We start from the raw sequence: 14,404 nt of genomic DNA on the forward strand, positions 1-14,404 counted from the left end.
TGCATTAAAAACATAATAAAAACACAATTTTATTAACAAATATACAAAACATACACAGTTCAATTACTGTGTCTTACAAATTTCACTTCTGTAAAACCAACTTATATTACACAATATTTACAAGAATATATACAAAACTCCCACCTGTATGTAATCTCTGGTCCACTTATGCTCTCTTCAAGAGAAACCTAAAAATGGTAACATTTTACTATTAAGTACATATGTTTTGTATGGGTTTTTAATTGCAACAATTATTGATAACTGACTCAAAGAGAATGCTAGGAACAGAAACTTGCAATAAAGTGCAATTTTAGGCAATCTTAGCCATTAGTTTTCTTCTTTTAGACCGGTATCCATAGTCCATATGGACTTTTTTTCTTATCTATCTTTGGCAATCCTGAAGATGTTTCTTCAGCAGCGGCTTTAGCTGTTTTCTGTATTGGCTTCGCAACAGAATTCTGTAAGGCAATAAATTAAAATCAGCTTCTTACACACAGATTACATAGGTCTGTTTTTCACAAAATATATCAATTTCATTTAAAGAGACATTATCAAGCAAAAGCACAAGCCTACACAATGTGAATGCAAACCTTTATATTTGCCAGTCATGAGGCTAGAACTCTGAGCCTGGGCACTGTGCCTGAGCTCTTTAGCTTAAGGCAAGCACTCTACCACTGGAGCCACAGCGCCACCTCCAAACCTTTTTTCTGTGTGCCATTCACGGGGCTTGAACTGGGGGCCTCTGGGTACTGTTCTTGAATTTTTGTTGATCAAAGCTAAAGCTCTACCACCACTTCACTTCCAGTTTTGGTTCTTAATTGGAAATTAGTATCTCATGGACTTTCTAGCCCTCACTGGCTTCAAACCTTAATCCTCAGATCTCAGCCTCCCTGAGTATCTGGGGTTCCAGGTGTGAGCCCCCAACCCCCAAGCAAATGTTTTAACATTCTGAACCCAATCTGAATAATGATTTACATACACTTACATTAGCACTAAAAGCTATGTTTCTTCTCTGTGGCGACTTTTCACTGAGATTTTTAGTTCCATCTTCCAATTGTTTTTCAGACAGCTAGACAGGTAAGAAAAAATAATTTTTTTAAAAACTTATCTTTGGATTTATAATTAGGGTATAAATAGAAGCCCAACCATATACACCACAGCCTAAACAACACACACAACTGTTGAGCTGTCCAATAATCAAGACTGACTTAATAGCAGGTCACACTTCCCCACACTTTTTATTCACCTGCTCCAAATTCAAATGAACAATTTTTAAGGCCTTGCCAGTTTGGCACCTCACTGCCTGAAAAGTAACTAAACTTGTCTAATCCTAATATTGTAACTGGATCCCAACAGTAAATTCATTCAGACCAGTTATCTTTACTTTGACATCAATTTCTACCTTGACTTCTGAAGCTATCAATTTTAAGCTTTAGATTTCATACAATTAACAGGAAATAGTGTTGTTTTCCAGTGTACATCCAGCATATTTCTGGAGAATTATAATAAACTTATCTGCAAGTGAAGCAGGCCTCCTCTTCTGTAATCTCTCAAAACATCTGGAATATATTGCATATATTATGAAAGGGACATCTATACCACAGATGCCCCACCATTAAGAAGTGTTCCTTTGCTTAATTTAAAACTGTCTTTACTACCCTATACAAACAGTACCTGTCCCAAATTCTAGCATGCACATGGAACAAGAAAACTGATCTTTTGGTGTGTGAATGTAAAATTAAACCGCTGATGCTTTAGCCCATGTATCAATTACCAACAGATTTTCTTCATCATTGTCTGGAGACCACATTCATGATTTCTATAAGACAGAAATAAAGCAGATAAACTATACTGTATGTTGAGCACAGACTTGTGGGAACACAATGTGGAAATTGAAAGCTACAGATAAAACACTCTGTCTATAAAGACTAGAGTAAGAAAAATTTGATGATAATAAGACATCACTAAAGTACCAGCAACAACATATCTTCAGTGTTCTCATGAAAGTACTAATACAGTGTGATTGAAATTTCATTACCTCCCAACTTCATGGGTGTGACTTTCTGTCATTTGTTAGATTTGCTTTGTTTTTGGCAAATCAGACTTCTTGACAGTATAGGTAAACTTAAAAATGGCTATGTAAGGTCTTTCTGGCAGTAAGCATTCTGAAGATCTTATCATGATAAAGCTAGAGTAACTTACCTCCAACTTTGCCCCACTCGGTATAGCTGCTGCACGGCTTTTTTCTTTGGCTATACCAACAGTTCTGAGGCTGGCTGGCAAGTCAATGTTCGTTGTTCCCAAAGCTTTTGCTGCATTGGCTTTTGCAATTTCTAACAGCTCCATTCGATCTAGAAAAAGACAGACATTGTCTATAACACAGGCCAACAAAATCCCTACCTCATCTTGCTGAGAAAATGCAGCACTCCTACATAATCTCAACAACCAGTTTCCATTTCCCTAAGTTTTATTACTTCATTTATTTCTCGACCTGAGGAATGTCCTTTGCCAACTTTATATGGCCTAATTGTCTTCACTATTAAACCGATACTGACATGTTACTAACACGCCTGTTTAAAGTTTATAAAGTACTGAGAAAACTCAAGTTTGCCGAGTAGCAATTAGCTTTAGAAAAGGCCTGTTTTGGGGCTGGGAAGGTGGCTCAGTGGTAGAGCGCTTGCCTTGCATGCATGAGGCCCTGGGTTCGATTCCTCAGCACCACATAAGCAAAAAGAAAAAAGCCAGAAGTGGTGCTGTGGCTCAAGTGGTAGAGCGCTAGCCTTGAGCTGAAGAGCTGAGGGACAGCGCCCAGGCCCAGAGTTCAGGCCCCACGACCGGACCCAAAAAAAAAAAAAAGAAAAGGCCTGTTTTGACAAATGTTACTGCCCTTCCATCGTTAGGATTAGGGTCCAGAGGGTGACTTTAATACTAGGAGTCCACTTAACACGCTGACTTTCCAGATGACCCAGGCGGGGCCGTCCCGCTCCCCGTCCCCGTCCCGACTCCCTCCCGGGAAAACCACCACCCAACTGCAGGCAGGAAGTAAACAAGGCAAGTCCTGAACCAGCCCCGCGGCCCAGCACAAAGCGGAAGTGGCGCGACGCCCCACCTTTCTCGGTGAGCCGGAAGGGGGTCCTGCTCCGCGAGCGGCTGCGGGTCCGCTCCCGCCATCGGGGGCGCTCTTCCGGGTAGCGGGTGCGGCCGAAGCCGTAGTAGCGCCGTCCCGGCGCCAGCACGTCGTCGGCCCTCGAGCGGCCGTAGCGCGAGCGCGAGCGGCTGCGGGAGCGGCGGTACCGGCGCGGGCGCTCGTGGTACCGCTCCCGGTAGCGGCGGCCGCGGGAGTACGAGCGCGAGCGGCTGCGCGAGTACGAGCGCGAGTAGCGCCGGTACTTCCGCTGCTGGCGCCGGCGCGAGCGCGAGCGGCTGCGGCGCCGCGGCCGGGGCCGGCTGCGACTCCGGGACGACGAGCGGCTCGAGCCGCGGGAGTCGGGCCCGGAGCTCCGGGACGTGGAGCGGCTCCGGGACCGCGAGGACAGGCGGCTGGAGCGGCCGGACCGCGAGGTCGAGGGCGACGGCTTCTCCTGGGGGGAGCCGGGCCACATGTCGTTCACGTAGTTGGGCATGGCGGCCGCGGCCTTCCGGCTGCTGAGGCGCCTTCCGCCGACCAGCAGGCGTCTGGAAAGGAACCCGAGGCGGGAAGAGCCGGTCGGAGGCCGGGGGGCGGCGCCCGCGAGCGCGCGACGGCCTCGCCCTCAGCCCGGGCCGCGTCCCGGGCCCCGCGCGGGCTGACCCCCGGCGCCGGAGAACTCACCCAGGCCGCGGACGCCTCCCTCGAGACGGAGAGAAAGGCGCAGCGGGCGCCTTCCCCTCGGAGCTCGGGACGAGGAGGGGCTGCTCCGGAGCGCTCCGCAGGAGTGAGCGAACAACCACCACCTTCGACGTCCGGACGCGAACTGAGCCCCGCGTCTGCTGACGCGTCGAAAGTACTAGAAACCCGGAGCCTGCGCAGTGCCGTTCGCGCGGTGGGCGTGGCTTTCTGGCCTAACCGCCGCCCGGCTTGAGGCTCCCTGGGTTGCGCCTGCGCAGACGGGCCAGCGGCTCTCGGGCTACATCCGGGTATCCTGCGACGGCTTTGTTTTGTATTTTAAGAGAAATGCCGCGGTCTGGGGTTACCGGAACGGGTGGCGCTGTGCGGAGGGACCCCGGACTCTGTCAGGGGGAGCGGCCGCGGGCTGGACGGGGCTCAGAGCCCCGCGGGCCAGTGGAGCCTCCCTGGCCGTCTGCTCTCTGGGGCTCGCCTGGGCCCCGGGCCACACCCCGCCTGCGCAGGGCTGATAGACGGAGGTGACCGCCGCCACCCTCCGGAAATAGAGTCCAAATTTTAAAGAAGGGCTTCTGGGTTCTTATTGTTGTTTGACTTCCATGATTTGGCTTAGAGGCCAGCGAGAGAGTCACAGATGCCCATTCTCAAGGGCCGTATGCCCGGCCCAGGAGGCTAAAGGGTGATGGCCAGAATACCAGGCAGACATCCAAGCACAAAGAACAAAGAAAACCTTATTCAAAGGGCTCAGCAAGACCCCCTCTCACAAAAGAGAAGAAATGCTGGCTGTAGTCTGAGGTGACCTATATAACCCACGAGGTCAGTAGGCAGAGACCCTGGTGTGGACGTGTGGACCCGGGGCTTCAGCAGAGCGGGCTAGGAGTTACCGCTGCTGCCCAAATGGCAGATAAGGGGTCTTAGAGCTACCCAGACCTGAAGGTCACGCTAAGGGGATCTTGCTAATACGGTTGTAGCTGCCCTGGCCGAGTGCCATCTCGAAGTGAAGGGGGTGGAAGCTGGTTATTTACTGCTCTTACTAACTACTGTTGTAAAAAGACTATTCTAAGCTATGAGAGAAGAGGCTACTGGGCCAATCTTCCCCACCCTTTGGTTTAATAATTTAAGGGGGCACCTTGTCGGGACCATGGGTGAAGGTCATTTCTTCTGGAGCTGCTTCCTGCTAAGAAGGGATGGAAGTAGTCAGGGGGGTACACTTGACCAGGTACCCTCCTAGGAGCATTTGATTGATGGACTGATTGCTGAAAAGGCTCAGCTTTCCCAAAAGGATGTTCTACATGCACCTGAATAGACAAGTTTCAGTTAGTATGAGGCAAAAAAAAATGGCTGTTAGCAGACCCAAGGTAGGCTTTAGCCTACCCCAAATGGGTCCTGTACCCCTTTATTTTGTTGGGTAATTTTTGCCAGGTCTCTGAGATGTTTGACTTGTTCCTTGATGGCATAGCTGCTATCAGTTAAAGCAGCACGTGTTTTTTTTTTAACCTCATCGCACCCTTGGTGGTGGCATAAGAGTAGGTAATTGATAGCTGCAAGATTGTCAAGGATAAGTTGCCTATGTTCCTGTTGCTCTTGATTTAACAGTGCAGTGGCAGAGGAAGTGTAGTTAATGCTTTTTGCCACTACGCATGCCAAATGCGTGACACCTTTATAGGCTCCTACTGCCAGTCCTGGTATCCCAACCAAGAAGAAAGTGAGGGCAATGTATTCTGCTTTAGACAGTTTATCAATACAAGTCTCATCCAACACTAGACTTCTTGTTTTACGGACTTGTTGAGACTGGAAAGCTCTTTATGGAGTACAGCAGCTAGATGGCTTAGGCAGCATCGGGAGTTATGAGGCAGATTGGCAGGGATATAGTTAAAAGTATAACTCTCACAGGTAAAAAAACAGCCACTAGGTAAGGAAACATGGCCCTCCGTATCTAAAATGCATTCATAGTTGGTACAAGTTGCCTCATCTTAGTTCTATACAGTCGTGGGTGCAATTTTGAATCTGGGCATAGTGTTATTTTCCAGCATTATAATCCAAGGGGAGTATAACATTAGAGCATCCATGCGTTTTTTGTTTTTTGTTTTTTTTTAATGTGAGGGCTTTTCCCAAATATAGGAGTCAGCATAGGTAGTAGGTTTATTACCGTGACTAGATGAGAAGATAGTAGGTTTTGCATATTGCCACAGGTTTGCACACTGGAAGCAAGCAGGACCCGAGTACATGTCCCAACTCCAGTTCCTGCCTAAGACAAAAGGTAGAGGTATTAGTCATTTGGACCAGGCAAAACCACATGTTGTAATGTATGTGGTCCTGCAAGGACCAAAGGAGGAGGATCCTCCATATTGTGTAGCACAGCTGTTTAGGGAAAACAAGCAGAAAATTACAGCCTGGGATAGCAAGGATTTAACAGCCACAAGGAAGTTGCCTTGTAAGAAACACAAGAAGAGGTAGAAGGAGATGTAAAGAAATGGGTCAGAGCTGGGCGCCGGTGGCTCATGCCTGTAATCCTAGCTACTCATGAGGCTGAGATCTGAGGATAGCGGTTCAAAGCCAGCCCAGGCAGGAAAGTTCGTGAGACTCTTATCTCCAATAAACCACCAGAAAACCGGAAGTAGCGCTGTGGCTCAAGTGGTAGAGTGCTAGCCTTGAGCTGAAGAGCACAAGGACAGCGCCCAAGCCCAGAGTTCAAGCCCCACGACCGACAAAAAAAAAAAAAAGAGGGCTGGGAAGGTGGCTCAGTGGTAGAGCACTTGCCTTGCATGCCTGAGGCCCTGGGTTCGATTCCTCAGATGTTACTTGTTTGGGGGTGGATCCGCTGGCTGGCATTGTTGTCTCTGTCCTTGATATCCTGGGTGCCTTGTGTTTCTATGCTGTGAGGGTGACTGGATCTAAGTTAGTTTGTCCGTAGAGACAGAAATCCAGTCTGGTATTCTCAGAGGAGTGAGGAGGTCAGCAGCACTTGACATGCCAAGATGAATCCAGCCTTAGACCTGTATAGCTGTAGGAATAGAGAAAGTGAAGGTCCTTCCTGCTTGGCAGAAAACTGAATGGATTCTGTGTCTGTTTAGGAACATTTGTCAAGTCTCCTGCATTTATGGAGGGCTCAGAAAGTGGAGAAGGAGGGTCTGGGAGCTGCAAGCCATGTAGGTGTTAAAGGAGGGAAGGCAGATTCAGAGAAGGTGAGAGTCCAAAGCCTGTTTTGAAATGAGAGAGGTAAAGATGGAGTGAAAGTACAGTCAAAAGAAAGCATGTGGGGCTGGGAGGTAGCTCTGTGGTAGAGCGCTTGCCTTGCACGAATGAGGCCCTGGGTTCAATTCCTCAGCACCACATAAGCAGAAATGCTGGAAATAGTGCTGAGGAAGAAATAAATAGTGGTGCTGAGGAATCGAAAAAAGCCGGAAGTGGCGCTGTGGCTCAAGTGGTAGAGCACTAGCCTTGAGCTGAAGAGCTGAGGGACAGCGCCCAGGCCCAGAGTTCAGGCCCCATGACTGACCAAAAAAAAAAAAAAAAAAGCCAGGCACTGGGGACTCACACCTGTAATCCTAGTTACTCAAGAGGCTGAGATCTAGGATCACGGTTCAAAGACAGCCCCCTGCAGGAAAGTCCCTGAGACTCTTCAATAAACCACCAGAAAACAGGAAATGGTGCTGTGCCTCAAGTGGTAGAACACTAGCTTTGAGCTGAAGAGCTGAGGCACAGTGAGCACCCAGGCCCTAAGTTCAAGTCCCATGACTGACAAAAAATAAAAGAGTGAGAGATAAAAGTGAGCCAGAAAGGCATCTCTCAGTTCATGGTCTGTAAGATCAGCCAACAGCATGAGGAGGACATTGTCAGGAAAGAGGGAAGTTACTCATTGGTTGGTAAAAAGTCATGACTGTATTCTACTAGTCTGTCCTCTGGAATAGGAGCCAGAGCAGGTGTGTTGCAGTCCTTAGGAGACAGGTCTATTGTCAGGCAAACTGTAAGAGGTCCTGTAGGAATTGCCTTATAAGAAGTTGGTTTGTAGGCCAAATTTGGCTAATGTGAATCCAGGCTGCTATTTCTTTTCATTTAACTACTGTGGGGGTGGTCAGAATTACCTCAACCTTCTAAGGGCCTGTCAATTCAGGCTGTAGTCCCCTGAAGAGGCAGGGAATGTAGGGTGAGATGAAGCTAGATATACTACGTTCCCGACTTCAAAAGGGCCCTTGCTAGTCATTTCTGGAGAGGAGGCTGTACAATCTACATATTTCCAGAGAGCTGCTCCAAGATGGCTGAGGAGAAGGGGAAGGAGGTGGAAGGGGATTATGGGAGGTTGGGTAAGAATCCCAGGGGGAACCATAGGACGCCCATACATTTTTCAAAAGGGGATAAGTTAAAGTTTTTTTTTGTTTTTGTTTGTTTTTTGAAGAACGCAAAGGTGTGAGGGGCAAGGGGGAATTATTTTACCCAAGTCCCAGTGAAACTCTAGAGTTAATTTGGTTGGTATATTTTTTAAGGAGCAGGTAGTTCTCTCTACCTTGCCTGAAGATTGGGGATGGTAAGGGATAGGAAAATGTCAGGTGATGTTGAGAGCTTTAGAAATTAACTGGGTAACCAGGGAGGTAAATTCAGTACAATTATCAAACTGTATAGTGGTAGGAATTCCAAAATGGGGAATAATTTCTCAAATGCAGATGTGCCCTTGTTTGATGTGTTGGAAAGGCAGGGGGGTGTTGGGAGGCAGGACTAGATTTTTTCTTTGTTTTTTTCTTTTTTACTCCCCCGCCCTTTTTTTCTTCTCTTCCTTCCTTTTTTCCTCCCTCCCTTCCTTTCTCTCCTCCCCTTCTTTCCTTCTTTCCTTCCTTCCTTTCCTTTCCTTTTTTTTTCTTTCTTTCTTTTTCTTCCTTTCTTTCTTTCTTTCTTTCTTTCTTTCTTTCTTTCTTTCTTTCTTTCTTTCTTTCTTTCTTTCTTTCTTTCGTCAATCATAGGGCTTGAACTCTGGGCCTGGGCACTGTCCCTCAGCTCTTTAGCTCAAGGCAAGCGCTCTACCACTTGAGCCACAGTGCCACTTCTGGCCTTTTCTGTTTATGTTGTGCTTATGAATAAAACCCAGGGCCTCGTGCTTGCAAGGCAAGCACTATACCACTGAGCCACTTCCCAGCCACCAGGACTGGATTTTTGACAAATGGCACACAAGGTGGTAAGGTCATGTAAGTATTTTCCTTTGTTGTTAAGGGCCTTACAGTTTTTTAGGAATTCTCTTGAAGACTCTTGGTTAAGCTTGATTGAAAAGCAGTTCCTTGAAGGTGCTTGTGCAGTTTCAAGCATCCCTGAATTAAATAAAGTTATTTCAAAAAGAAAAAAAAAGACTCTTGGTTAAGGTAGAAACTTAAGTAATGGAGAATCTGGTAGAGGGAAGTTTTCCACCGATTGTTGTTGGACTGGATGCCCTTACTGACAGGATGGAATCCTGTGACTGGGAAGAGTTGGGGCCGGGGAGAAGGGCATTTCCTGCCATAATTAATTACCGAGCTGTTGGTCTGGTGGGCTTTGCAGTAAGAGATTCCTATCCCGGATGAAAGAAGGGAAGAGATCAGGGGATGCCTTGGTGATAGTTGCTCCCTTTGTTATTAGTAAAATCCCTCTTCTTCCAAATGGCTGCATGGGGCAAAAGAATATGGAAGGCATATTTGGAATCAGTATAAATATTTATAAGCTGAGCCCAGAGTAAAGGCACATTTTAAAGCATGTAGCTGTGCCTGTTGATTGGTGGTGTTTAGGGGAGGGAGTCTGGGTGTGACCTCAGAGCCTGGGAACCTCCGTAGGAGGCATGACAGAGTGGTCCACGATGTGACCTCAGAGAAAGGAGAGGTAATTTCTTCCAGGTGTGCCAGTTACCTAGGTAGCACAGTACTGAGCAGAGACTTAAACAGGACGGAGAAGGGGTGTGTATGTGCAGATTTACTCAGGGACTTGCATAGGGCCCTTCCCTGGCAGATCTAACATCTCCAGCCCTTTGAAAATTATGAAAAAGGATGCAGACACTCTCTGGCTACTTCCTGCTGGCAATTGGCATCAACCCTAAAGGTTAAAGTTAGAGATGAGTTCCCCTCCAGGAGAAGGCAGCAAGCAGCAGCAGTTCCTTGCTCGTGGATGCAAGTCCTTGGAAGAAGTCTCATGAGTCAGGGGCTAAACAAGAAAGAAAAATATTACTGAAAAGAAAAGATGGATGGCAGTGGCTTGGAGGTGATAAAAGGGATGAGGTAGAGAGGTGTGTGGAGAGCAGCTGGCTCAGTGTTACCCACTTTGGTCTTCTTTAGGGATGTGAGACAGCTTTACCTTGGTAGGCCCAAGGGGAGAACAGATGTACCTTAAAATCAATGTTGGTATAGAAGGGGCAGGAGCATGAACCCTTTTTATTCTGGACCAACGAATACACTGTGACCATCCCTTGAGCTTGAGTATGAGTGATTAGGGGCTCTACAGGAGGGCTTGGTAGATGTCTGGATTATAGAGATGGATGGCACCCAGGAGGCTGCCAAGGCTAACTGTCCTGAGTCTAAGACTTTACTATAAATACAAATTGCAGGTAACAAAGGCAAGATTGTAGCTGGGAGCTAGTGGCTCACGACTGTAATCCTAGCTACTTAGGAGACTGAGATCTGAGGATCGAGGTTCAAAGCCAGCCCTGACACGCTGTGAGACTCTTATCTCCAATAAACCACTCAGAAAACTGGAAGTGGCATTGTGGCTCAAGTGGTAGAGCGCTAGCCTTGGGCTGAAGAGTTGAGGGTCTGCGCCCCAGACCCAGAGTTCAAGTCCCATGACAAAAAAAAAAAAAGCAAGATTGTAAGTTCCTGTCTGGTTAGAAGGTAGATAGGTATGAACGTTAGATGGGCAAGCTTGTTGACTATTCCTCTTGATCTCCCAGCTCTGGTTAATTTTGAAATGGCAGGCACAAAGTGGCTCCATTTAGGATATGACACCAGAATGTGACACCATCTCCCCTTATTCCTCTCCCCGGTTCCTTGTTAGGACTGGCGTGTAGCTCCATGGGCTCATTGCTGGGATGGCTTGTAGGTATCTCTTTAGTCACAGGATTTGAACTCAAGGCCTGGACACTGTCCCTGAGCACTTCTGCTCAAGGCTGGTGCTCTATCTTTCTGAGCCACAGCGTCTCTTGAGCCATGCTTCCAGCCTGGTATTTTGTCAAGTAGTTGGGAGGTGGAGTTTGAAAGGGATTTTTGTTTTCCTGGGCTGGCTTTGAACTGCTATCCGCAGATCTAGCAAGTGTCATAAAACCCTTTTATTTCCAATGAAAGCAACAAGGAGACCAATAGAAACAGTAAACAGAGCTTACCTGTAACTTGTTAAGAATTAAAGTTATATCTGAAATTTGTAAGAGTCATTTGTCCTTTTGTCAGTTTGACTATAAATGCTGTAGAGGATTAAGTGTGTAACAACAAAAGACTTAACAATAGTTATAATCACATATTAGGACACTAATTGAGATTGAGACATTGTAGATGATACTAAGCCTTTGTGATTACAGTGAAGAATGGAGGAGTTGTGTCCTCTTAGCTCTGTATCCAATGAGGCTTTTATAATTGGGAAACATGTATTAGAGGGCTGGGAAGGTGGCTCGGTGGTAGAGTGCTTACCTCACATGCATGAGGCCTTGGGTTCGATTCCTCAGCACCACATAAACAGAAAAAGCGGGAAGTAGCACTGTAGCTCAAGTGGTTGAGAACTAGCCTTGAGCTGAAGAGCTGAGGGACAGCGACCAGGCCCAGAGTTCAAGTCCCATGACCGCCAAAAAAAAAAAAACAAACAAACCCAAAACATGTATTAGAGCACAAACAATTACTTTGTAGATGGACATAATGGACATAATGACATGCTAGTTTTACACCACTGTATTAATCTTGATCTAATATGCATTACAGCCAACTTAATTACATACCAACTTCACCCATAAGTTTTATCTTTCAAGACATACTCATACCATCTGCTACATATTCAAACCTGTGACTTGCTTGAACATTCTGTGGTTTGTCTTCATTTTTCTCCTTTTTTTTTGGGGGGGGGGTCCAGTCATGGGGCCTGAACTCTGGGCCTGGGCGCTCTCCCTCAGCTCTTCAGCTCAAGGCTAGCTCTACCACTTGAGCCACAGCGCCACTTCCGGCTTTTTTTTCTTTTTGCTTATGTGGTGCTGAGGAATCGAACCCAGGGCCTCATGCATGCAAGGCACGCGCTCTACCACTGAGCCACCTTCCCAGCCCGTGAGCTGCTTTTGTTCAAGGCTAGCGCTCTACTGCTTGAGCCATGGGACCACTTCTGACTTTTTCTGTGTATATGGTACTGAGGAATCAAACCCAGGGCTTCATGCATGCTAGGCAAACACTCTACCACTGAGCCACATTCCCAGCCCAATTTTTCTCCTTTTTGAGCAAACATTTAAGACACTTTTTACTTTCCAAATCCTTTCTTATCCTGAGGAAATTTTTTCCCACAATTCTTTTTACCAGGCCTTCTTACTACTTTTTCTTTACGCTTCATTACTTTTTTTTGGTTAATTTGTGTTTTGGATTAATTCTTAGACGTATTTATTTATTTGGTTGGTCATGGGGCTTAAACTCTGGACCTGGGTGCTGTCCCTCAGCTCTTCAGCTCAAGGCGAGCATTCTACCACTTGAGCCACAGTACCACTTCTGGTTTTCTGGTGGTTAATTGTAGATAAGAGTCTCATGGACTTTGCTGCCAGGGCTAGCTTTGAACTGTGATCCTCAGATCTCAGCCTTCTGAGTAGCTAGGATCACAGGCGTGAGCCACTGGCACCTGGCTCTTAGACATATTTACTTGCACCCAAATTTGATAAGCTTTTGTAGCTTGAATGTAAAATTTCTTGCTTTTTTTTTGGCTGTGGAGCCAGGTCATTTTAGAACTGCCTCAAAGCAATTGACTGTGTCTGCATTAACAGGCTGTGGGGGAGAGAAACTTGCTAGATTAGATTCCTATAACAAAGAGCATATGTAAGGATCCTTCACTACCGCCCCAGGGGACCACACAGAGTCAGACAGGCACAGGAGAAAGATTATTATAAGGTTTATTAGAGGGGCCATATCTCCCCAGAAGAGGGAGCACATGGAATCTGCCCCTATCCAAGTGGCAAGTAGGTTTGGGGCAGAAAGTGAGCACAGAAATGAGGTAAATGAGTGCAAGGTAGGTCTGGGCAGAGAGAGGGAGTGACCAGATGGATGGTGGGAACCCTAGGACAGGGAGGAGCTTAGGACCAAAGGTAGGGACAATCCTAACAGCGTACTTGATAGTTAACTTTTTTTTTTCTTTTTTGCCAGTTCAAGAGCTTGAACCCAGGGCCTGAGCACTCCCTGAGTTTCTTTTGCTCAAGGCTAGTGCTCTACCACTTGAGCCACAGCATCATTTCCAGCTTTTTCTGTTGATGTGGTACTGAGGAATTGAACCCAGGACTTCCTAGGCAAACATGCTAGGCAAACACTCTACAACTAAGCCACATTCCGAGCTGATAGTTAACTTTTTTACATAAGATTTATAATTGCAGTCAGGAAAAATAAATAATTTCAGGAAATATCAGTACCAGAAATAGAAAAAGATTACTTTTTACATCACGATGTATGCATGATAATGAGATTACTTCGAACATGTTTATATACAGACACATGTACACACACAAATACACTTATGTAGAAGAGGTTTAAGGCACACTTAGGGTGAAAGAAAGGAAAGAAAGAAAGAAAGGAAGGAAAGAAGGAAGGAAGAAAGAGAAAGAAATATGGGCCATGTAAGTTTTCTGGAATTTTAGTGGTAAAATGACATTATTTGACCAAATATGATAAAGCCATATTGTCAGTGAAGAACATAGGCAATACCAAACAAAATACACAGCAAAACTTAGATACAGCCAACAAGAAACAGAATTTAACAGAATTTCCATGCTTGAACAAAGATTGATCATAAGAACAGATAACCTTTAAAATAATTTTGATAATGAGACATATTAGTATATGAATTAATCTTTGAACACCTAGAGGAATAAACGGTGGAAGTGGGGGTTGTAGAAAAACCCATCATGTGGCCTTTGTCTCTTCCTAGGTGTCAATATCCTGAGCCTGTAGAGAGAATTGGGGGAGAGGGTGCTGAACAGGTGTTTTTTTTTTTTTTTTTTTTGTCCGGTCGTGGGGCCTGAACTCTGGGCCTGGGCGCTGTCCCTCAGCTCTTCAGCTCAAGGCTAGCGCTCTACCACTTGAGCCACAGCGCCACTTCTGATTTTTTTCTTTTTTGCTTATGTGGTGCTGAGGAATCGAACCCAGGGCCTCATGCATGCAAGGCAAGTGCTCTACCACTGAGCCACCTTCCCAGCCCAGAAGTTTTTTTTTTTTTTGGTCAGTTGTGGTGGGGCCTGAGCTCTGGGCTTGGATGCTGTCCCTCAGCTCTTCAGTTCAAGGCAAGCGCTCTACCACTGGAGTCACAGCGCCACTTCTGGCTTTTTCTGCTTATGTGGTGCTAAGGAATCGAACCCAGGGCCTCATGTATGCAAGGCAAGTGCTCTAACACTGAGCCACCTTCCCAGCCCTT

The 14,404-nt window shown here is 46.4% G+C and overlaps 1 protein-coding gene across 3 annotated transcripts; it reads right to left on the bottom strand.

Moving 5' to 3' along the window:
- Positions 1 to 3,968, bottom strand: Rsrp1 (arginine and serine rich protein 1). Of its 3 annotated transcripts, none has more exons than XM_042688510.1 (5): positions 3,812 to 3,968; positions 3,110 to 3,675; positions 2,203 to 2,351; positions 986 to 1,069; positions 1 to 458 (listed from the first exon to the last, which is right to left on the bottom strand). In XM_042688510.1, exons 2-5 carry the CDS (start codon positions 3,621 to 3,623, stop codon positions 342 to 344), a joined length of 864 nt encoding a protein of 287 aa, XP_042544444.1. In that variant the 5' UTR covers positions 3,624 to 3,675; positions 3,812 to 3,968; the 3' UTR covers positions 1 to 341. The 3 variants fall into 3 exon arrangements, 2 of the variants coding, with proteins under 2 accessions (XP_042544444.1, XP_042544443.1); XM_042688509.1 differs by having other exon boundaries at positions 3,110 to 3,670; positions 3,813 to 3,855; XR_006148732.1 differs by lacking the exon at positions 1 to 458 and having other exon boundaries at positions 1,775 to 2,351; positions 3,110 to 3,670; positions 3,813 to 3,855.
- Positions 3,969 to 14,404: the final 10,436 nt, after the last annotated feature.

Source organism: Dipodomys spectabilis, unplaced genomic scaffold (assembly GCF_019054845.1).
Source record: "Dipodomys spectabilis isolate Male_0828 unplaced genomic scaffold, ASM1905484v1 ptg000118l, whole genome shotgun sequence".
NCBI lineage: Eukaryota > Metazoa > Chordata > Mammalia > Rodentia > Heteromyidae > Dipodomys > Dipodomys spectabilis.